The sequence below is a fragment of the Hippoglossus stenolepis genome, chromosome 7 (assembly GCF_022539355.2).
Source record: "Hippoglossus stenolepis isolate QCI-W04-F060 chromosome 7, HSTE1.2, whole genome shotgun sequence".
Taxonomy (NCBI): domain Eukaryota; kingdom Metazoa; phylum Chordata; class Actinopteri; order Pleuronectiformes; family Pleuronectidae; genus Hippoglossus; species Hippoglossus stenolepis.
The window spans coordinates 22,823,297-22,848,266 of NC_061489.1; the positions used below are offsets into that span (position 1 = coordinate 22,823,297).

General features: G+C 43.8%; 1 protein-coding gene across 5 annotated transcripts in view; it reads right to left on the bottom strand.

Annotated features, from left to right (window-relative positions):
- Positions 1-24,970, bottom strand: part of si:dkey-237h12.3 (teneurin-3) — a 153,102-nt gene that overhangs the window by 31,844 nt on the left and 96,288 nt on the right. For 3 of the 5 annotated variants that reach the window (XM_035161642.2, XM_035161639.2, XM_035161646.2), the window contains 10 exons: positions 24,261-24,461; positions 18,045-18,230; positions 14,710-14,730; positions 14,225-14,248; positions 12,995-13,141; positions 12,251-12,467; positions 7,421-7,540; positions 5,061-5,322; positions 3,350-3,617; positions 1,858-2,001 (listed from right to left, as the gene is read on the bottom strand). In XM_035161642.2, coding sequence (XP_035017533.1) covers positions 1,858-2,001; positions 3,350-3,617; positions 5,061-5,322; positions 7,421-7,540; positions 12,251-12,467; positions 12,995-13,141; positions 14,225-14,248; positions 14,710-14,730; positions 18,045-18,230; positions 24,261-24,461 — 1,590 coding nt within the window. The remainder of the gene's footprint in view (positions 1-1,857; positions 2,002-3,349; positions 3,618-5,060; positions 5,323-7,420; positions 7,541-12,250; positions 12,468-12,994; positions 13,142-14,224; positions 14,249-14,709; positions 14,731-18,044; positions 18,231-24,260; positions 24,462-24,970) is intronic. The other 2 variants (XM_035161644.2, XM_035161643.2) reach the window with 1 other exon arrangement.

Consider the following 24,970-nt stretch of genomic DNA (forward strand, 5'->3'; position numbering starts at 1 on the left):
GCTAAATTTGGACACTTTTGCTGCTTCTTCAGAAATTGACTTTATTTTTAACTCCTGCAAAACACTGCAAAGGGAAGTGAATCAGAACAAACCTGTTAGGTGAAAATTGCGACCTCTGAGTGAGTAAGTGAACGTAGGTGTACAGTAAATCTCTGACGTGTAAAAGCTGGCAAAAGGCAAACTGGTCATGCTAGAAGATGTTTTGCTGCATATTGAGCCACATTCCGTCCTCTTAAACACGAGATTAAGGAATATTTCATCTTAATAGTAGACTCTCCACATTTAAATGAAAAACATTATCTTCCTCCGGGTGATGGAGTTTTATTTATCTTTATCTTTAACACAAAGTCCTTTTGACTTGACAGATGCTCAAAGTCTGGGAGACGCTGCAAAGATTATTGTTATTTCAAGTTGTTCACAGTTCAATCTACATGTTAAATGTGCAATGTTATATTTCACAATGCCGAGTGGACCCACACACTCAAAACCACTGGATCTGTTTTGGATGTCTAGAAACAAAAAGGCTGAGAAGGGATGAATGGATGGATCCAAAACATCTACACATTACATCAGCTGTAATATTTCACATTTCCTCTTCCTTAGTGATACAAATAATGTTGAATGAGAAGAACTGAAGGAACACATGCCTGTAAGACACAATAAGCTGTCTAGAACTAAACCAACTAACCTACCTACCTACAAACCAACCAACCTATACGAACCTACCTATTAACAAACCTACAAACCTATAGCTACCCGCCAACCTACCTTAACCTACCTATACCAACCAATCTACCTACCTACAAACCAGCCAACCAACCTACATACCTACAGGTACCTTCCGACCTACATATACCAACCAACCTATAGAACCTACCTTCCTACCTGCCAACAAACCTGACTACCTATAGCTACTAGCCTCCTACCATCCGTCCACCCATGACTACAAATAGTTGGGTACTACTGATTTAAATCACCCAAAACAAACCAAAAAAACGGCCACACAAAAAAAAAGTAAACATGCACGAGAAAACAACCGAGCATCCAGTCAAGAAGTCCGACCTGACAGCGTAAGACTCAGGACTCCGCTGAGGGCCATGACTGTAACCTCCACTATCTCCCAGATGAAAGGGACACAAATTGCGTCGGACAACTGGAACAACAGTTGTGAGCTGGAGTGGGTTTCATGTCAAAACAGCGGCCTGGCAAACTGACAATGCACACCACCCTGAGGCCTACTTCCTATAATTGCGGTCACATTACTGCCTGCACTGTTAAAACACGGCTCTGAATTCTCTAGATTATAGTGTGTGACCTCCCGGTGCTGTAACTCAGCAATGACTCTGTGATGTATGTATATCTGATAGTTTCATTATGTACGTTTCACTTTCTCACGTCGCTGCACCGGCACGACACAGAGGCCGACTCTTGTCCGTTTATTGTACTTGGCGATTAAAGCGATCCTGGTTGATGACAGAGCAAGAAATTTAATTTGCTTTATTGAATTAATGCAAGAATTAAACATGACGCCTGTTCATCAAAAGCTTAAGCTCTCATGAGCAGCCAACAGGCCGTCGTCCTGGAATAGCTGAGCAGTGTGGAATCCGTGGCGAGCCGTGCACCCCGGTGACTTACTCGCTGATTTATTCGATCATTACTGTGAATGATCAGCCCTTCAAAACTCTCCTCTATTATCTCCAGATGGGATGACGAACCATAATTCATTTTGATTCACATATTTATTGAGGTGATTCTGGGTGAAGACCGCCTTCCTGTAACCCTAAGAGTCCAACTACCTCTGCCCAGCACGCACACTTTCACATTCCCACCCCGTATGTACAAATGAGCATTTCTTACCGTTCTGAATGTCCAATATGTGGTGTTTGTCCAACATCCACCCTCCCATGTTGGCGGCATCCAGTTCAAAGCCTTGCAGCATCGCCGTCCTCTTCTCCCAGAGCACCACATCAAGGCAGGACTCGTATTCATATCCCACCGACACTGAAAGTAACGACAGCAGAGGCCCGTGGTGAGCGAGGTTGCAACCTCCTTACCTGACACTTACAGCGGCAATGAGGCCTGCGCTCCATAAGACATTCAGCACACGTGGCTGCTGTTTTCTGTATCTGCTGCTCCGGCGCTCTCATTGACTATGTAATTTCCTCCAGCTGGGATGATTTTAGCAGACCTGTGGGGTTTCTGTGTTTCACCTGCACAGTTTGTATTTTATGTGCTCTCCTCTCATTTGTCTGTTTTATATTGTGCGAATGCAAATCAAGCGCAACTGCGGAATAGTGTGTAAAGTAGCATGAATTATTTAAACAATAAAAGGCTCAGATGGAGCACATTATCGTGAATATCATAAATGCTGGGATATGGCCACAGCCATAAGCCATGAATGAATCCTGTTGACTGTCGGGGTCGTGAAGTTTTTCCTCTGTAAAATCTCAAACACACATCGTGCTTTACAAAATCCCACAGCTCTTTTTTATGGGGGGGGATTAATAAGGTGGTAAAATGCGCATGTAGTTGTGCATAAACAGGAAAATATGATCCATGACTGTATGTCAAGATGGACGACATGACTGCTCTCAAAAGTGAAGCTGGAGCATCTGGATCACCACGTGGTGGCTGGTTGCTGTATAGGTCATGAACCCTGCCTCCTCCATGTTAGTGGATGGGACACGGACCAAGTTCTTATTACACTGATTTATGTCCAAGTGGTAATTATTTCTGATAAATTTGGTTTTAATTAGTTATTTGAGACTGAATAGCTATTGGGTGTGTTGACTCTGGCTCTGACGGCGGTGTTCATTTCTGGATAGTGGGAGGAAGTAGAGAAGCATCATCCATCTACAGTATATATACAGTCTGTGATGTAATCCCTAAAGCAGTGTGATACTTGAGATGACACTTAGTATTATATAAGATATTCTCTTACGATCAGATCAAAAGGTTCTTCTGTTATTTGTCAGTGGTTTTTATTGTAACTATACTTACTCCTTGCAGGACATTTTTTCACACCACTGCCTCATAGGCAATTTTTCATTCAGTGCACTGAAACCAAAATATCATATATGCAAAACAAAGAAGTCAGCAAAAGACCAGTGGCCTTAAAAAATGTGGCGCTGGGGGATTTCAGGATTTCAAACAACTCTGTAAATATTGCACATGGTAATAAAACAATAAAAAAAGTCCCTGACGGAAAAATCCACTCTTCAAATAAAAAGGGAGAATCAATCTTCACAGGTTCAACCAAGGTTCATTGCCTGAAGGTAGCTCAAGCATCTGACAACGAACCTATGCTTACACAACAGTCTTTAGTCGGCACGTCACACTGGGAACTCACCCACAGCCTCTGCCAGGCCAAAGACCTTCTGGTTGTAGGCGTCTGTTTTATCCCAGATGAAGGTGTAGGAGAGGTCGGGGAACGCAGGGAACGACTTCTGGAACTGACGGCCCATGACGGCCACCATCAGGTGGACCTTCATCAGGCCAAAGGGGAGACGCTCCGGGGTCAGGAGCACCTTGAGGATGGGCTTGTAGCCAGCTGCCCTGGAGCTCAGGTAGACCAGGTTGAGGTCACTGCCTGGTATGGCCACTTGCTCGTGGAGGACCTGATGATTTTAATTAGTAGTCAGACTGGTGCCAAATACACAGCGGGAAGTGTCGACTTAACAGGAGCAACAGGAGCAACATGAGCAACATGAGTTTGCTGGTATTTAATGGAGAGGAAGATTGTAATTACAGTACATTAAATGAAATGTTAAAATGATTTCAAGCAACACTATGTAACGTCCCCTCGGCTACAGCGCCCCCTGCAGCCACACGTGGTTATTCATTCTCTTGGGCTCCGTTTCCAAGTAATTAAGTGGTTTACATGTTGAGAGAAAACAAAGTCTGTGGATCTTTTAACCGGAGCTCTGACTGCGCGGTCGCTGAACTGAAACACAATTGAACGGTGGATATTACCCATGATCCCCGGCTTCCTGAACTGCCGCTATAACAAATACACCAAACTCTCTTTAGAATTCTTGATATTGTAGAAAGTTTTGTGAAAAATGTTTAATGACTTCCAAGTCTCTTTGACTGATGTAAGGTTCGGCATCACTCTTGAACTTGCTGGGCCCGACTCTGGTAATTTAAGCTGCGGCTCACAGGCGATCGCTCACCAAAGTTACATAGAGCAAGAGCAGGCGCTCAGGGTGAAGAGTGGGGAATGAGAGAGGCACCGTTTTCTCTATTCCAAGTCAGTGAACCGTCAAACTCATTTTGAAACTGCTATTTTAAGGTAAAACAGTTGCATAGTGTTGCTTTATTGCATATAACCATTAATGACATGTAAGAGAAAGGGTTGTTGGGGGTTGTACTCACATACAGGCTGTTATATTCTACACAGTAGTCAAACCTGATGAATTTGTGTTGAGTAGCAAAGTATTAAAACTAAGTTCCTACATATGCCAAACCCTATTAGCTTGTATGCAAATTGAGCTGAAATCTCCACAGGCAATGAATTCATTCTTTGTTAGCCGAGTCTGTGAAAAGAAACTTTTTACATGACGCCTCTAACTCTGGAAAAGTTTGACTCTTTTTTCTTTTTACTGTAGAGTTGTAGTTCAAGTCCAAGTCCAAGCTTTATTTTCTCCCCCAAAAATGTTTCGGTTTAACCGGCGACAGCTTCACTGTCACATTTTGCATTGGGGGATTTTTAACTCCGATTGGAGCCAAATGGAAAGAAACCAAATTCCTGAGGCATGTAACCTCCATGTGATTTGCTCTCAGAATTTATCAGTGTTGCTGGGAGACAATTTATGGCTTAGCATTTAGGGAGATGCCTGAATTCAATCAAAGCTCAAAGGCAAACAAAGCGAGGGAAGCCATGGTGAAAGGAAGATAACAGCATTATCCTTACTCTTTATTTGTGTATTTACGTCAGTAAATCTTCTAATGTTGGGATCAAACGCGGGTTAAATTATTGAAGTCATTCATTCCGAGGACAAATGTGGAATTGACAGTAAACGCAATGCAATGCGACGCCTGTGTCACCTGTGCAGACTCACCTGCGTCTCGGGGATGATGGGACTGTCCTCTGGGGACGTCTTGTACAAGGTGGAGAGGGGCGTGGCTAGGATGAGCGGGTGGGGTCTGAACAAGCCAGTCAGGTAGCAGCTGGGGATGTCGTTCTCTTCCCGCTTCATCACCACCGTGTCCATCACGTGGAAAACGTTCCAGGGCAGCCACACGGTGCGGTGCAGCGTGGGGAACGGTGCGCGCTCGTAACTCAGCGTCAAAGAAGCGCCGCCGTTGGCCAAGAGGTCGAACCTTGACAAATTATCATGACAATGTAAACACACACAGGAAGTAATTGGATAAATAATTTATTTATCGGCTATAAATTTGGTAGATTCAGAGGATTCTAGGCTGATCTGGGTCTTATTTTCATGGTGACATGTGGTGTGAAGTCGCTAGAGTAACTGCTGAGAACATGGCAACATCCATCGATCCATTATCTGTACCACTTATTCTTTGAGGTCAGCTGGAGCAAATCCCAGTTGACTTTGGGTGAGAGGCGGGAAACACCAGGTCGCCAGAGGTCAACATACAGAGGCCAACAAGCATTCACGCTCACGTTCACACCTACAGTCAATATAGTGTCAAATGAACCCAACTCCAATCTGCACGTCTTCAGCCTGAGGGAGGAAGTCGGAGAAGCTGGAGAAAAAACCTACGCAGTAGCCATGGCAACACTGTGACATCCAAATCCGAATATAGAAGCAGTAACTTTGTAAACAAGTTGTTTCAACAGGTCCTTCAGCGGGTCACTTAGATTGTAAATTGGTTTTTATCACGTATTCTAGCCTCCAAGAAAATCAGTGTGTGCACATAAATAAATATGCAAACGGTAATTTAAGGGGAAAGCTTTGTGAACGACAATGTCTGAGTTGATATGAGCACTTCTGCCTCTTCACCACAGTGTTTCTCTTAAGAATGTCACATTTCCACAATAATTAGTTATTGCAGACGGGGATAATGGCCAAACTGTAAACTGTAATAATTTTATAATTTAAGTGCAAAGTAGACTGAGCCTGACAAAGCTTCTTTTTTTTTTTTCTTTTCAACTGAACAGAGAACTTTCCTCTTCCCTCCGTGGAGCCTGCACATATTATTATCATTCACTGAGTCTAATTTATGACTTTTGTGCAGCCAGGCATCGCGTAAGACGACACTTTCTGGTTGAATTTGGTTCGGAGTGTTGAGTCTGGGGACTTTTCTCTGGTGAAATGGTTTTAATTAGTACAACATTACTCAGGGAAAAGTTACTGGTTTGGAAATGAAGGGCGAGTCTTTGAAGTGCTGCTCTATATATATTCGGCGAGCTCCACTACCCAGGGGGTAAAGCATCTGTGTGGTGACATTGCATGCACAGAAACACACACTCTTAACAGATTTGAAGCCTTTTTTTGCACGTCTCTCGTGCACGTGCCCGCACCCAGAACGACACGCGGACACACGCGGACACACACTTCCAAGCTGTGCAGCTGACCTAAAACAGCTTCCTTCTCGAGCTCCCTCCACTTTGGGCAGTGGGGAGCTCACAGCTGCAAGAGGCCAGGCTTTGAAGCCCCCCCCAACCCCCTTAACACACTGAGCCGATCTGTTGGCTAACCAAGTGTGATTATCCCCGGCCATTTATCACGCTCCTTGTCAGAAGAGTTACAGGGCGGAATATCAGAAGAAATCTGCTAATCCTCAGATATCTGGGGACCTAAGGATTGTACTTCATAACAACAGCTGAACAATTCTCTGACACTCACAGGGCTTACGTTTCCACACTATTGACTCATAAACACGACCTCTGTGCGCTGGCGTTTTCGGTTCACCATCTCTGTCGAGCATCTGCACAAAGAGGCTCCAAACCCGAAAGCGAACCCCCTCCTGCAAAATGGGTGACATGCGTTTGTCTTGTATGTATTTGCACTCCCATTATTAAGGAGCTGTCTCTGGTAATAGCAGGAGAAGGTCAGACAGTAATCTCATGTTTTACTACACTGCGGGCAGATTGATTCTACCCTCGCTGATTCAATGCATTTTAAACAGCCTGGTTCAAAATGGCCTCCACCGCTGTGACATTTGCATGAGGAATTGTTCTAGGGCACAATGTGCTGCCGTTTCGATTTATTTTGAACGCTTTTTCTGGAGAAGTGCCAGGACAACTCTCCCTGCGCTGGACAGCTTTTAAAACATTTTTTCCCGCACTAGTCCGGGGACAGCAGAGCAATCGTTGCAAGGGCAAAGGTTGAGCCTTGAGGCGGAGACGCAGCTCATGTGTATTTGCACATGTGAATCATGGATGATGGTTGCAGATGGATCCTTGTCTCCCTGCACCTACGGAAACATCTGCGCACAGGGACTTGCTTACATGCCATCTTGCCGCGTGACGGTGTAGCCGAACTCCGGGTAGTGCAGGAAAGACACGTTGACTCCAATCAGCGGCGTCCCGTCTCCGGTGAGGACCTGACCCCGGATGACTGATGCCAGGCTGTGTGGGCAAACAAACACAGAAAGGGCTGAGTAAACAAACAATGCCAGCCGGCATCAGCGAGCGGCCAAGGCATCAACGCGGCTAACACCTGCCCTTTCTTTGCCAGCGGCGGGAGCAGCGAGGTATGATTTACTGACCGTTACGGGCACACACATGTCAGGGGCTGTTATTCATGAAAATGCCACCTCACATCGCAGCCCCTCTGTCTGTTTACTGCCGTTAAAGGCCCCCGTAATTCAGAGAGATGAGCTTTTCAAGACATCAAGGACTGAACAGATTTTGCATAATCTTGCACATGTATTGCAGCATTTATGTTCTTCGAGTACACTGAAGTGAAGCCAATTTCTTTCCCCCCCCCTTCTCGCTCGCGCCCTATTTCTATTAAACCTTTTATTATGTCGAGACAAGACGCAACATACAAACAATGTATAGCTCGTAGGACATTTCACTTTGTAAAAAGAACAGTGGGCATGAAAACTAGAAAAATGCAAAAACACAGTGAATATTATGGAGCCAACATGAAATACACACAGTTAAATCATCAGACTGATGAGTAAAGTCAACTTGGTTAATGAAGTGTGCAATAAACTCAGCAGCAGGCGTATCACATGAGGTTAATGAGTGAAACATCCACAGCATCGTTATCACCCTGACCTCGCTGAATTCACAGTTTCCCCCTAAATTGTATTTTTGAGAGGACGTGATCCAAGTGTGATTATTCTTTGCAAGTAGCCTTTTGTCAGTGTCATAGTCGAGTCTTGTGCTCGCTGGTGTGATAAATCTCTGTGGCAATACCTGTGATGAAAGATAATATATCAACAGGAATTGTGCTGGAACAAGCTCTTCAGCTCGGTTACAGATATCCTCTTGATGTGAGAAGTTGCAAAGCTCGGCGGCTGACGTGTCAAGAGGCACTTTACAGCAACTCCGAACAACAAAATGCGACGCTGGAGGCAAACTGTCACAAAGAGAGAGAGAGAAGGGGGGGGGGTGAAACATGGAAAAAGGAGGGGGCTTTGGAAAAAGAGAAAGAAGGGCAACGCCACGATAGAAAAGAATCGCCACGGCAGTTTGGAGAGGCGTAGCCAGAAATAGCGCAGATGTGGAAAGAAAATGCGTCTTGAATGTGAAAAGGTTTTTGTTGGTTTTGAAGGTGGTAAAAAAAAATTTGTCTGCTCGCTTTTTAGAGGAGAATAAGTCTTTCACCTCGTTTTTGTGCCATCACACCTGGTGGCTGCTTTTTATAACCCACCTCCCACTACCGACCATAGAGCAGCGCCACCAGGGCAGGGGGGTCGGGTTAAATAACACCTCTATACTAGGAAGTCCAGCATGGGAGACCATTACTCACAGCCTCTCCCCACCCACCCAGATCCCCCGACCCCCCCACCCCCCCATGCTGGAAAATGGATTTGCTTCTGGTCTAAAGACTTCTCCACCTCCAGCATCCCCTCTCTCTCGCTCTCATCAGAAAAACTGCATTTTCCTCTTGACATGTTTTGCCTCATAAATCACAGACATGCAGGGTTCATACATGATTAAAGCCCCGGATATCGTCAGCGATTATTCAACATGACTGCTGGCCTTTCCCGTAACACTTGCCCAACACGGCTTCTCCTTCCCCCTTAAGTGTGAAGTCATATTTTAAGTCAGTTGTTTGAAAGTAAGTAGGGGAGACACGGCGATATTTCTCCATCCACATTTAATCATAACCCACTTCTCAACCGCCGAGCAGACTTTTTTTAAGTGTCCCCTCTGTATTTGTCACCGGTTGGCAAAATATGTCTTGTTCTGGCCGCTTCATCATTCGGGTCATTACGTATATGAGGCGAGGACGCTCAACACCTTTACCCTCCTCTTTATTTCCCTCCCACCGCACGCCTGGCTCAACCATCTCCCATCCTTTATTTACCGGCTCGGGGAACAAGGCCACTTAAGGGCCGCGGCGAAGGTTCACTCTTTCTTTTCCCTGCGTCTCTATCAATCATTTGAGAGGCAGACGGATGCAACAAGAGCCCGGAACCCCCCCAAACAAACGGCGAGTCGCACCACCTGCTGAGACCCCAGATATGAATCGCACAATTCATGCATTCTTATCTGTCATTGTCTCACGCAGCGGCTGTGGGGGGAAAACACCATCTGAAAACCCAATGGGAGACGAGTGCGGGGACATGCGATACGGCTGGAGGACTGGTGGCGGTTGTTGTTGTTGTTGGGGGGTGGGGTGAGGAAAACCACAACACATGTTTTATTCTCTGTGCTACGCGGGGGACAGGTTTACTGCCGGGTTGAGAAACCTGGCCGCACGCTGCAATCCGCTCACTTCTTCCAGGCTTACACATTGTCTTCTCAAAAACAGAAGGCGAGAAGTGACCTCTAAGTGTTTCCCATCCCTATACCGTCAGACATCAGATACCCTACGAGGAGGCAGAGCAGCCGCCGCTGCCGTTGGAAGTCTTGATGCTCCGCTGGCATCCTTCCAGTGCTTCAAAGTCCTTTTTATAATGTATACTCTGCAAAGGCTGTCATAAATTATTCACCTTATACTCCTCAAATGAATGTTTGAAAAATATGGGTCTCGCCGAACAAACTCTGCCACTCCTGAATATCTTCTTCGCGATGTGACTTCTTCATCCGGAAATCATTTCATGTGTGTGTGTGACGCGTGTGCTGACGAGCCACGCCGCTAACTCGGCCACGTTTAGCGGTGCGCTCGATTCCCGAGCTTCCAAAAGGTGTTTTGACGACAAAACTAACTTCTACAAAAAAGATGAAAAAGCCAAATGAATATTTTGAGCAAGAGAGCTAATGCCACTGCCAGACATGAAATCGACAGTAAGCTGAAGACAATGAGGACGAGGATTACTGAGAACCCGGCTGGGGGGGAATCGCCTCTTTCTATATTTTCAGTAAAGCACGCTATTTACATAAGGATTACTTTAAACTATTGGAGGAAAATATTCCCAAAGCCTTCTGCACACAGTTGGCAATCATTTTCCTCTCCATCACTCACAGAACAAACTCTGCTCCTGGTTCTGAACAAATGTGGATGTGCACAGAACTAGAACTGCGTCTCCTCGGTTTGCACATGGACATGTCCTGGTTGTTCTGTAACTGGACAATGTCTCAGTTTCCTCTATGTGTAACATTTCAATTGACGTCTTTACCTTGGATCAACCCCCCTAAACTTGAATTCTTGGAAGAAGCTCGACAAGAATCACGATCAAGAATTGTACTTTGCCTCCTAAATAATAATGGGTGTGTTTTGGCCACAACATACAATTAACCAATCGGAGTGCCATCTCCAGGCGTGTTGTGAGCCCGCCTCTGTAGGCGTATATTACTCTCTTCATCATGTTCCCCGACAATAACAATGACATACTAACAAGTGTTGCTGCTTTAAGACGCGGCTGACAGCCTCTTGTTTTAAGATCAACTCGCCCATGGACGCAAGTGGTATTTAAATAACGTTGGATGGGAAAATCACCACTTCGTTGCTCTAAAACTAGAAAAGTCACTTGCCAGCATTGCCAGATGTATGAAAATTATCATATTGTGTACAATCATTTTGCTCTCTGTACAATGTAGAATGAATAATTTCAATAATGTCAATATTTCCATCTTTTAGTGAAAGTGTAGTGTAGTAAAATATGTCTGTTTATGGATCATTGCGTCTGGTTTTTATGCAGCTCGTCTCATGTGACAGCTTCCCAGCCAATACTCATTCATCGTAACATGTGTTCTATAAAAGTAATATTTATTTATAATCATCTTATTTATTGTAACTAATTACGAGCCTCTACGATGCGTGGACATCTCCCACCAGGCAACGCAGGGTGTAAATAAGATTATAGGAGCCACGCTAGCTGCTCTGTGAGAGTTTACCCAGCAATGATTTCCGTTAACATCAGCATGTTTTTAAAGCCGTTATTAGACTAAGCATCTTCACATTGTTCTTAATATGTTCGCGTGCTGAGATTTGCTAATCAGCTCTAACCCCAAAACACATAGGGCTGCAGGAGAGTTTTTCATTTATACCAGTGAATCTGCATTTTACACCCATTTCTGTCCAGACTCATAATATTGAAAACTCAATGAAAAATATTGGGTGAATTTAGTCCTAATGAGGTCAAGGAGACTTTGACCAACATATTCTAATAAGTTCATCTTTGAGTTTCTGCCAAATTTGAAGAAATGTCCTAAAGATATGTCTTGTAAGGTCACAGAGACGTTGAACTTTGACCTTTCACCTCCAAAAGTCTAATCAGGTCATTCTTAAGTGTAAATAAATGTCTGTGGCAGATGTAATTAAATTCCATTCTCCATAAATCCCATCCACATAACACGAAGTCACACTGAGCTTGCATTGCAACGTTCAAACACCAAATGTGCAGGGATTCCCTCAATGTGTGCATAAGATAGCTTAAGACTGGGATGTGAAGGGATAACCCCCAGAACCCGTTGCCTCCAGCTACAGAAGTCTGTGTCGCAGAGGCATTAAAAAATAAATAAAAGAAGCTTGCGGCAGTGAGACCAGATAAACACACTTGCTAGTGTAACTGCAAAGACAAAGAGAAGTGAAGTTGTTTGACATTTCAGAGTGGCTGCACAAACATCGGTGCCTCTCCCCAACCGGTAATGAGACAGCAAACAGCCGACGTGATCCAAATAATTAAAAAGCTGTCAGCGCTTCATTAAGCCACTTGCCTGCCGTTGAACGGGTTGTCCCAGGGTATCACGTGACTGCCGCTGGGACCAATCAGAAAGCTGACGCGGTCGTAGAAGCCCTTGGAGGTGGGCTGGCCGGATGAACTCTGGCCCTGGCCCGCGACGGTGGTGGGGTCAGGCGAGCCGCGGCAGTAGGTCTGACCCTGGCAGGAGATCTGAGCGCAGCAGTCCGGGTCCATGCAGTCGACGAGGCCGTCTGGAAAAACAGAGACAGGGGGTGAAGCTGTGTTGGCCTGGATGTGTTAGGGTCTGACTAAAGAAACGAGTGTGCATCTCCATTACTGTGTCGAGCTTGGAACATGAACTCCAGTTCATTAAAGTGACGGCAGAGATCCTGAGCTTGACATGAAATATTAACTATTAAAAAAGTGCGTCGCCTCCTATGAACCTCAAAAGTTCTGGGCTTGTTGGTCGGGCTGAGGAGCAGCTAATTAGAAATCCAGGGATGTTAATATATAGTCTCGAAGTAGCCTTTATAATTGATCTCCTGTATATTTTAAAGCACAGTTTTTAACAATCTGCTCTGCCGCGGCATTTGCATATTCTTTCCAGTGATGTTTTATGTATGATTGATTTGTTTTGTTTGTCTGCTCTGTCACTGAGGAGCCACATCAAAGCCAATTTACTGTCTGCCACAATAAGCGATGCGCACACAAGTTCCTTTCTCTTTTTTATTTCCAGGAGCTAAAAGACTATTTGTACAAGGCTTTTATTTCTTCCTACCTCCCTCGTTATCCTTGCCATCTGAGCAGAGCGTTTCGGTCGCTACATCGCATCCCAGCCCTCGCCATCCTGACTGACAGATGCAGTGCCAGACATTCTGATCCAGGACGCACCTTCCGTTGTTGTTGCACAGCCCGGGGCAGCCGTCTGTCAACACATCATGTACGTGTCAAACAGCAGAGCAAATCAGAACAAGGCCGTGAGTGGGAGAAGAGGAAGAGGGAGGGTGGGTGGGTGGGAGGAAGAATTGGAGGAGAAGAGGGGGTATTGAAGAGTGGACAGAGGCAGATTTGAAGAAGGACAGTGCTGAGTGAACATACAGGTACGATACACCTCTGACAGGACTGGGGGGGTGGGGGATGTGGAGGAGGGTGTGAGGAGATACGGTCGTTTCACATGAGTTTCTGGAGCATGTTCAGCTTCGTCAAAAAAAGTGAAATGTATGAGATCCAGAAAAGAAAGAGGAGAAAAAGAAGAGGGGGAAACCTGCTGTTTCAGAAGTTAACAGGCCAGACCTGGAGGTTTTTGGGTTAAATCAAAGTTTGAGTGATTCCTTTTGAGCTCACTTGCAGAGTGGAGTTGTGTCGGGCCGCCTCGGAGACGCACTCGCAACCATTTTTGGAGTCTCTTTGGCTTTTGGGTTAGAGATTGAAAAAAAAAAACATTCTCCGTGATGTCTCCGAGCGGCTGGAAATCAGTGGCATGTCTCGGAAAGTGGGAGTAGCCCTTTGCAGATGTTAGAAAAACACTCATGTGAAGTAACAGCAACATCAAAAGGAAAACAGGGGGAGTGTATGTAAATAGGAGGAGAAGAAGAGGGACGATCGAGAGTCTTTACAGAAATAACAGAGCCCTGGCTGCCGGATCGCATTCCTGCTGATAGTGAAGGGGGAGGAGGTGAAGACAAGGGGAGCCCCAAAAAAAACCAAAGAAACAAGGACTGAACCACACCAGTTGGGGGCGTTTGAAATCTGGAAGACACACTGAATTCAGACAGGGAGGGGGTCTGTGTTGAGACGGACAGGAGATGAGGGGACATATTGGTGGCGGGTGGGTGGGTTGAGCAGGATCACAGCGGAAACATTATGATCGACTCGGACATAGAACAGGTGTATATACGCCGTGCTAGGAAAGACAAAGAAAAGGGAGGGATTGCTCGTGACAATCTCCCTGGGAGGGGGTGGTGGTGTGTGGAGGGGTGGGGGTGGGGGTGGTAGTGGTTCAATTTACCTTTATATCCTATCTTGACTGCTCCTATTACACGAGCCGAGGAAAGGGAAACATTTGGAAAAGAAAATTACTTATCTCCGTGTTGGCAGAGAGCTAAGACTGACAAACACATTCTACTTATGGTAACTTACAGGGAGCATAAGAAAAGAGAAGAAGAAGAAGTGGAATCGGACATGAAGCTGATGTACCTGCCAACTTTTGTTTATTTATTTGGAGAAAGGAGCCGTGCAGGGTTTTTTTTTTTTTTTGGGATGCTGCCCTAATTTCAATCTCTCAGCCGTTTTGAGCTGAGCGGTTAATGCTAAGCATGAGCGACAGGATGTGGCTGATTTTACTGCAAGAGAAGAAAGCTGCAAGCTCGTCCCATTGTTTTATTACAGAGGTCACAAAAAAATAAAGACGTTCTGCTGGATCAGGAAATAAAAAAAAAAAAAGAAAATCCTGAATGTAGAGTGTAAATCTCAAGCAAAGTTTTTGTTTTTTACCTGATACTCTGGAATCCAGGGCTATACATGTAAGCCGTGAGGGAGTCGGAGAGACAGATACAGACATAAGATAGAAAAGAGTTAGGCAAGGAAAAACAAACAGGACAATACAAGAGGGAAAACTGATTAGAGAGAGAGAAAGAGAAGCTGCAGATTAAAAGACCCTCCTCAAACAGTTTATACAATATTCTGTCACTTCCCCATTGATCTGGGCAGAGATTTTTTATAAACAGTCTTTGGTGCAGAGTGAAAACTTTGCGTTCATCCCACCTGGTTCATGTGCAATGGAGTTTTTAAAGTCAGTGTTTGAATTTGCTTTATAACTGTTCACGTGTGTGTTTGTGGCTTTTATACAAGTTTGAATAATTTACTTCGCTGGTGTTATTTCTTTGAATCGAAACATGGTCATTTTCACCATGTTTTTAGCCTTAATTGTGCAAATGACCTCATTTCGAACCAAATTTGAATGTCACGGCTTAGAGACACTTTGATGACACCACAGAAGCAGTATGGAGGCATGTTGTGTTTTTTTCTGTAGTTATTTTTACGTTTGAAGAAGCGGTCGCCGACTTCAATTGTTTTGGATTTGGCTGCAGCGCTGTTTGACCCTGAAACTCCAGAAGTGTTTTGTGGACTCCATCGGCAAAATGGTGAGTAGATAATAAGTGAATTTTTTATAAAAGTTTTTTTGGGTGAACTATCCCTTTGAGCAGTCGACACAATCCTCAGACCAGAGTTTGCAACTTTTCAAAATGAAAGCTTTGTGATTCGGCTCAGTGTAAAGCATCACAGCAACGAAATCAATATTGTGCTTTTACTTTGAAGATTATTTGCTAAAGAGGAATTGATTCAATCGTCTATCTGCGGACGTGGAAGAAGACATGTTCAGCTGGGTCCGCAGACTGAAGACTCACTGTCTGTCTCTTAAATCGTATTAATATTGAAGGTACCGAATGTCCTAATCGCACCAAAAGCAGCACTGCACTCGATGAACAGCTCGTGAGATACGAGAGCCACATACAGGCACAGTAAAGAACCAGAGGTAGATTAGATTCATGGTTAAGGGAGAAAAATTTACTGTTTGAAAAAAGTTTAAGAGTTGAGTTGTTAATTAAAGCCGCGGGTGATTAATCAGAATAATAGATGATCATCATTTTCTTCTTTTCTGTAAAAAAGCGCCTCGGATGGTGATTACACTTCTCTCCATAGGAGGCAACATAAATAAATTCAGCATCTTTGAGCTCCAGTAAAATATTCATTGTTAACACTCTCCATCTGCTTTGGTTTGCCAAAGCAAGACAGGAGGACGGCAGCCCTGCTCTTGATATCTGAGTGTTTTCAGACTATATGAGCCACTTTCATCTGGGCATGCTTCAAAACATTTTACTGTCTGCTTGTCAGGAGCCATGTCGTCTCACCCTCACTCTAATGTGAACGCATCATGAAGCAGAATACTAAAGTCCTTCCCTTTTTTTTGTTGTTGTTTTTGTTTTGGGTTTTTTTTCTTTCAATTTCGCAGTCATCTCCACTTCAGTGATTTCCACAACTGCACGGCGACGGAGCGGCAGCGGCACACTAACAGCGAATCAAAAAACACCTTCGTGGTAAACTGCGGTGCTGAGAAAGCGGCGACAACGGGTTAAGGCCTGCATATAAAACAGGATCTTGATGCGTGTGACAAAAGAACGGCCGAGGAAGTCCTCTATTCAAGCTTTGGCCATGTAATGTGATTAGAAGGCGCTTTGTGCAAGTGGCAGTCATTCAGGGTTTGAAAGACTAAATAAGCTTCTCGGTTCTCCCAAGAAAAAGGTAAAACGCGATCGCCTATTCATCGCCGCCACATCCAAAACAAGGAGTTACTTTCCCGATGGGGGCTTCGAGGAGGAGAGAAAGAGAAAATGGATGGCGAGCAGTTTGCCCAGAGGGGGGAGGGATTAATGCGATCAGGAATGTGACCTCGCCGTCAACCCTCTCCCTCGCAATCTCCGCTCCCCTCGGAGAGGGATCTGCGTCGGACGAGAGGAAGAGAGGGGAGGAGAGAACTTGTAAATACATAATTGGGGTTCGATGGTTTTGGAGTGCGAGATCTTTGTTTCTCAGAGAAGAGGTCGTCATCGAGAGGTTGGCGATGACACTCGGGGAAACGCGGCTGGACGAGGCGTGTCAGGGTTTAACTACACGACCTTTGACAGGGGGCGCGGTGTTGAGGAGGTGGGAGCTAAAGGTCGATATGAAGTGACATCTCAGAAGTCATTATTCTCATTAATGCCGGGTGAAGCATCGCCATTTCACAAAAATGATATTCCAAAGAGGCCCAGCCGTGGCTTTTCAGCTCCCTACACACCTGCCCTTGACTTGCTAATACAGGAGCATCACTTCAGCAGTCTAAAAGGTTGAATATCTAAATGGAAGATTGAAAATATTACAAAGTTGCTGTGAGCTGTTGCAGAAAGGATTGGGATTTTGAAAGGAGCGTAGGAAACCAAAGGCCACTCGGCTGAAACCAAGGATATTTCACATTTTCCTGATTCCTTTCAGTGGAATAGATGCTTTAAAAATGTATTTTAATTTGCAGCCTTTTTGATTTGAAATTAATTTTCAGTTAGATTATCTCTATTGACAGAAGTGAATATTGGTTTTAACCCATGACCATCTGCCCCAATACAACATTTCATGAGGATGTGTTCGTCTAGAGGCAACATTTGCTTGTAAAAAAGTAAAAACTGGACTGTTAATATGTAATGTTTGTGTATATATAAGGAAGGAATAACATTCAAAGGCTTTATTTAATGAAAACTAGCAGATTTCCACAAAACTTAATGGGCCAGATAAAACAGATGGGACACGGGCCAGATAAGAACACGCCAAATTGTGGCCTGGACCAAGAAAAAGGGGCAGATCAAGGATATTTAAATATTATTTTTTTCTTTAAAGCCAAATTGGGATTTGTTTGACATTTTTACCAATTTCAAAAGGAATAAATCTTGGATCTTAATGATTAACTTGCTGCGGCTGGATTGAAGTTGTGGTTTTGGGTCTCTGGTGTAGTTATGTGCTCCACTGAGTGCAAATCTAGTTTGTCATGTAAAGATGCTTGTTAGGAATCAACAGGCAGCAACAGAACCATGACACGATCTGTGTCCTGAAGCCGGAAATCAAAACACTGACACTCACACTGCACAGCTGCCATTTTGAGCCCGTCCATAAATGAACTTCCTGTACTCAGTGCCCTTCTGTCAAGTGTGTGTAGGTGTACAGTGTTGTGTGTGTGTGTGTGTGTGTGTGTGTGTGTGTGTGTGTGTGTGTGTGTGTGTGCGTGCGTCACTGCGGCTCACCGATGGTGCAGTGTTCACCCGTCCAGCCCTGGTGGCAGTCACACTTGCCCTCTCGGCAGACTCCGTGGTCGATGCAGCGTGGGTGACAGTCCCTCTGCTCACATTCTGGTCCTGTCCAGCCTTCCTCGCAGTGACACATCCCGCTGATGCATGAGCCGTGGGGACCACAGTCCACCACACACACCTCTGTCGGGGGGGAGAAAAAGCCAAGGAGACATGAAGCTTCCGTTTTGTGTGAAAAGCAAACTTTTTTTTCTCCTTTGCCGGAATATTTTTTAGATATTTTTTTCATTTTGCAAAAGATTGATGCGTCTGCCAGTGAAGAAAAATGCTCTGATGTTTGCTGAGACGTGTTGGTTTCTTTAGTCGTGAGGCAACAACTGCAATGTGAGATAATATTTCATCAAAAGAGGCTGAAAATGACTGTCATCTATTAAAGGAAAGTTTCCGCGGCATCATTTCACATGGAAAATATCATAATTTACTGCCTCCTCTCCTGCTTTATGGATCTCAACGGATTTGTCTTGTACGCAATTCGGTTTTTGAATAAGTGTCGACTGGGACACAGTTGACGTGAAATGACGGAGCATTGAAACTCTGATGAAACAGAATTTGCAATCAACTTTTATTCAGTCGCCATTTTACTTCGACACGAAATGAATAATTTAGAAAAAAAAGGGAAACATAAGGGGACAACCTCTATATAGTATCATATTATTAACCATATATAACCTGGTGTTATTAATACTGTGAGTTAAGACCACAGGCTGTATATAAAGATGGACGACGTGTCTCCACTCCCTCCCACTGTTCAGATATTAAGTATCCCAGATGCACAGTAGCGATCGTGGGATGGAGCCTTGGTATCGAGGTCCCAGTAACCGTAAGTCTCGGCTGACAAATATGACATTTCAACCCGTTTTTATGGCATCAAATAACTGATAATAAATAATTAAATGGTAAAATGGGCTGTATTTTTACATTGCTTTAACAATGCTTGACAGTATAAGTCGCATTCAGCCGTCGGGGGACTCTGCGATTCAGTGTCTTGCCTAAGGACAGTTTGGAATGCAGAATTGAACCAGTTACTTTATGGTCAGTGGACGACCCTCTCTACCTCCTGACCAACCAATCATACCAGAAAAATGAACACTTGGGCAGATACCAGTGTGATAAGAACTAAAAATGACAAGAACCATGTTTGAGTTTTTAGTCTCTTAGTTTGACCAGTGTCCCGTCCACTAACACGGAGCAGGTGGGTGGGTTTATGACTTCATGACAAATGGCTTCACTTTCGGGGACACGCCTGCTCCCTGAAAAGTGAAGCCAAAGGGGCCTGATCTTTATATTCAGTCAATGGTTCGGAGAATAATAAAGAGCCTTAAATTCTCAGCGCTTGACATTTAATGTGTAAATTCTGTTCCGTGTAACACAGAGAGAAACAGCAGCGGGTCCTCAGAGGTCTGTAAATCCACTTTAAAGGAGCCTGTGTTCGAATGCACATCGAGGAGATAAATCTCAATGTGCCGCATCAAAAAGAAACAGTTTACATGTATTTCATGTCAAATGAAATTCTGAACGACTTTAATTTGCTTTTTCATGAGTCTCACAACCAGCATCTGAGCCGGCGTCAATGCTTATCACACAAAATGTAAGTAAACTCAGAGTAATTACGCTGGAATAATAGTGAAGGAGTTTTTGCACAGGCCAGTTTAATTGCTCACGAGTGCAGAAGCCGTAAAAAAAATGAAACCAAAGCCACCATCGCCAGTGAGTCAAAACTCACAGCACAAGAACAATAAAGCACAGCAATTACCGTGTGTCTGAAACCTTCTGCAACAACTCGTTTTCAGCTTTTACATGTTCTGAAAGCTCATTTGCATCGAGCACATGGGCGGACGGCGGCGAGGGGTTGTGGGTTTGAGCAGATTCTCAGTCTGGGCTCAATATGTTTTCCTCAAGTGCTCGAGCAGCTGTGAATCTGCGCTATGTTCAGAAAAGTAAAAAAAAACTCAAATGATTAAACCCACGGGTGGTAAGTAAATCAGGCTGTACGAGGCTAAAACTGCCGCTCGACAAGCTGCGGCTGCTCTCGTGTGAGGACGGGAAATGTTCATTTGCTGGAAACCGAGAGCTTCTATCAAAAGCTTCTGAACCAGTGAAGCCGCGACAATAGCCGACAGTGTGCTGGAGGAAAGTAGCTCAAGTACGTCCTCAAACGCTAAGAGACTGGATGCTGCAGGATGTTTATGGAACCTCTTCACTGGAAAGTTTCCGACTCTTTGACAAACTTCGGTCGGGGAAAAGGCAAATTAGCCAAAGAAACACGGAACAAGTCAGGGATGAAATATGTACAGATTTGACTCATGTATTTTTGATTATTTTCTACCACTGCTTCACTCTCATCCCGTTTATCCAGGCTCTTTTCCCGCCGCCTGTTTCCAGTTCTGTGAATAGAGTTTTTCTTCGATTGAGAGACCTTGGATGGTTCTGATTAAGTCGAGCCGACACTGTAGAATATTAAGCGCGCCTCTGGAGGGTAGTCATTAGATTCCAAAGGGATACCTCCTTCCCATAGAATCTATGCAATCAATTTTTCATTAGTGCAAAAGTGTTTATCTGCCTTTAACATGCCCCTGACTCGCGCTGGATAGGGGTTGTGTGTGGTCGATGCATGCTGTGCGCTTGTTAATTAAAGTTTATTTAATTGAAGAAGAGCTGCAGCCTTAATTAAGAAGGAACCCTCCCTCCGCCCAGGTGGGTAAAACTCCCCAACTTTCGGACGCCGTCGAGGCCGGACGCATCAGTTCTGCTATTGACAGGCCCGAGACGTCTCGCTGAGTGAGAGGCTTGTGTCTGGAATATCCAAAAGATTTAACTCAATAACAACTCGCTTGACTTTGAAGAAAAAAGAAGCAAAATAATGCAACACACAACAGAAAGAACAGAAAGAAACTGTTCACCAAAACAATCCTTCTTTCTTTGGGCTCGGACCAAACGGGCCGCCTGCTGCTTTTAAAAGGTCTGCACGCGCATCTATCACATCACAAGCACCATCCAGCCTCCTTATGCTTTAATTTTTCAATTGAATTTCAGCCAAGAGAAATTTATTCGACAGCTTCTAAACTGACAGAAACAAACTGCAACTCCGGCTTTTTAAATGTTCGACCCGTGTGCGGCTGCTCAGGGTGTTTTTTTTTCCTCCCTCTGGGTTTCGACCCAGAGAAGGATCCCTATTCTGCTAAAAAAAAAAAAAAACAGTGCATAAATTAGCTGAATCTCAGGGAAAGATAACAGATGGGAGGGGTCGGCCTCTGAACTAACATGTCATCTACCTGTGTCGAAAGGCGAACTCTCTGAATACAAAGCAGGTGATGAATGAAGAGGCTCTGCACCGAGGGAATACACGATTGTCTCCTCTCCTCTAAATATATAAATTACCGGAAGAAATTAGAGCACGACCCATATGGACTTTCAGGGTTATAGCTATATTGTCTAATATAAAAAATTGGCAATGACGATGTTATTAAGCTCTTATGACAAATAAATTTAACTGATGCTTGATATTTTACAGATTAACCATGAATATGTACTATAAATAACTAAAATGGAGATGTAACCTGATCTATTTTGCATTATTTCTTTTTAAATGTTCATATAGGGAAACATAAACACAGAGAACGATTTGTCTGTGAAAAGAAAAAAATCTCTGCTGCGAAACGAATGTTCACTTTTGAAATAAAAGACGTGCGAGGTCACACGACATGTGGAGGAAAAGCTTTGTCGGCAACATTTCCTCCGTCATTCCCACACGTTCTACAGGTGTTGATTACTAAACTTTGGGGGTGTGATCCCCGCGGGTTTGATTTATTTAGTCTGAGACATAATGAGGCTGTGGCGTTCTTGTTCATTCAGGTTTCAAAGTGTCTGCAGCCAAATCCAAGTGAATCACAATGCAGGGATTTGCTTGATAATGGACACGTGATGGGGACGATGCTCATTAATCCACAGACAACACAAATGACTGAGAGTTAAATGAAGAGGGAAATTATCTTCTGTTGACGTCACGTCTCGTTACTGAAGCCACAGACTTTTCTAATTCACCGTCTCTGGTGAACATGGAGTGTTAAAAGCTCACAGAATGCACGAGGAGGATATGAGTGTCGGAGCAGAATGAGGTTTTGCCATCGGTCCTTTATTTAGTTCTACATCACTCTCCAAGCCTGAGTGACTCGTGGCTATCAGAAGTCAGCATCTGTCGCCTCACACCCCTGAAAGTGTCTGAGTTTTGCCCTGTGTGCTGGCATGGCCGGAAGCAGGATATTGTTTTTGCGCGCGTGTGTGTGTGTGTGTGTGTGTGTGCGTGTGCGTGTGCATGGACCGATTTTCCCCTCACTTATTGGAATTAATACTTTGAAGGGCATCTCCACATGATTACCTTTAGAAGCCGATGGGTCAAAAAGGATATGGTGCGAAAAACACATTTTGCAAGATGTCTCCGCACATTATAGAGATATAGAGAAACAATCTAAAAATTATATAGTCAGAAAATTACTCCCCATCATATGATGTCATAAGTGACATCATATGATGAAGTCAGAAAATCATTTCATGCATAGTTCAGAAATGAATGTTTTCCAGGTGTCTCTGCATCTTATCAGACTATAGACAATAACTAAAGCTTATATAGATCAAATGATAAATGATCATGGTAGAGTTATGTCATCATGACGTCACTCTGAAGTCAGAAAATGACGTCATATAGTGAAGTAATGCAGTAACGTCTGCAACCAATAAGATGATAGACACAATCAACCAATCATTCATCATCATACAGTATAAATTACGTCATGATGTTGTTAATAACAAATTAAATTATTACAAAATAAAACAGATATATACACGGCATGTCTGTGGGATCATCTCCCCTCCGAGGCATTTTTAGATTTTTCCTTTACACTTTGTTTCATGTTGTCACTTCCATTTACTTAGTTTCACCAACTTACAAAAATAACTGAGACCCTTTAATGCATCTTGGTGTGTGAGAGTTGACACATTTAAAATGGATGTTCTCATCAGGATAATTGATCCAAATTGTTTAGATAAGAGACGAAGTTTCAAATGTGCTTAATGCAAAGACATGACCATCACAATACTTTGTCTTTGTAACTTTCTCGTATTTCCAATCACACCAAAGTAAAACTTCACTGGATGTGATATAGGAGGCGATTAACCTACAGCTTATAAGACATAGTGCTGACAGGACTGTAACATACAGCCCATCACTCACTGGATGGGACACATCAGTCACTCAGGCTTCCATTCATCATCTCTGGGGAACGCGCACGCGCACACCACACACACACACACACACACACACACCTGAGAAAACACAAGGAAAATACTGATCAGACTGTCGATACTATCCCCAGAGTTTAGTTTCGTGACACGTTCATGTGAGAAGACAAATTGTTACTAAATCTAAATTTTCACCAAAGACATATATTCACCAGCGATGATGAATTACCTCCAGTCATTAAAAAACCAAAGCATACATCACATACTCTGAGTTTATCTTGTGTTTTGAGTTGTGTAACTAATTAATATTTATTAGTTATTATATTATTAAAGAGGCGGCTACATGTTGACATGTTGTGGAATAAATAAAATAAAATAACTCCTCGTTACAGAGACTCAAACTCCATCTGCAGAAAACAGTAAAAAAGACGTTACAGACGTGACTCTGCTGTTTGAACGGAGTCAGTGGAGCAGATCAAATAACTGCACTAATGCATCAATACATTAATAAATCAAAGTCCTCAAATGAAAGATTACAGCTTTAAGTAGCTTAATATGCCCTTTAATTCCTTTAAAGCCAACGTGTAATGTGTATATTTTCTATTAATTTCTTTCAATAAACAAAGAACGTGTGCAATCAGAATATTTATAATCATATTAGAGCTGAAAACAATTTGTTGATGAATTTATTTGTGAGTTAATTGTTTAAGTCTTTTCAATTTCTGAGTTAACAAACCAAACTTAATCCTTTTTCCAAGACAATATAAATATTTTTTCGACATTTAATTGAACAAATGAATAATAGAAACGTCATTTAATGAATCAACAATGGAAACTATTGCAGTTGCAGCCTGGAACCCGACAGACAGTCGACACAGTAGTTGTAAGAGGTGAAGAGACAGTGAGACGAGTTCTGACCTATGGAGCAGTCGGCGCCCGTCCAGTTGGCCTCGCAGACGCAGGTCCCCGAGTCGGTGTTGAAGGTGCCGTGACTGGAGCACTGCTCAGGACAAGTGCTCTTCAGGATCTCGCAGCTGATGCCGCCCCAGCCCGGGTTACAGTGGCACTCACCGTGATGACAGGCTCCGTGACCGGAGCACGCCGGGTCCACACAGTCCACTGAGGACACACAGCGAGGGCGACAGCCGTGTCAGTTTACCACAAGCAGACAGCATATCAAACCTCCTTATTTACCTCGACCGCTGAAACTGCGCCACCGGCCAAAAATCCCATTTGGAGGGGAAGTGCTTCGGTGCCAGATGATGGCCGGTGAGCTGCAGCCTCGCATTTTGTGCCGCGTTTCATTGGTGGCTGGTAGTAATTTCCTACCCTATATTCAACTTATCTCCTGTGTGGTGCATTACGGTGTACTTCCAACACACTGAAAGCATAATTACACCCCATTACAGGCAGGAGGAAAGGAGCACAATTAGAGTCTAGACAGATATAATCAATTACTATTAACAATTTACAGATCAACTTGCTGATATAGGTTCATAATTGGCAATTATGAGCAACATAATCAACCCATTACTAACAAGGGAAATTTTGCGACAATGTTATTGTGCTTCCTCTGGAGCTGATTGCTCTGTGCATTTCAGTATCTGCCTGGACACTGATATTGATTA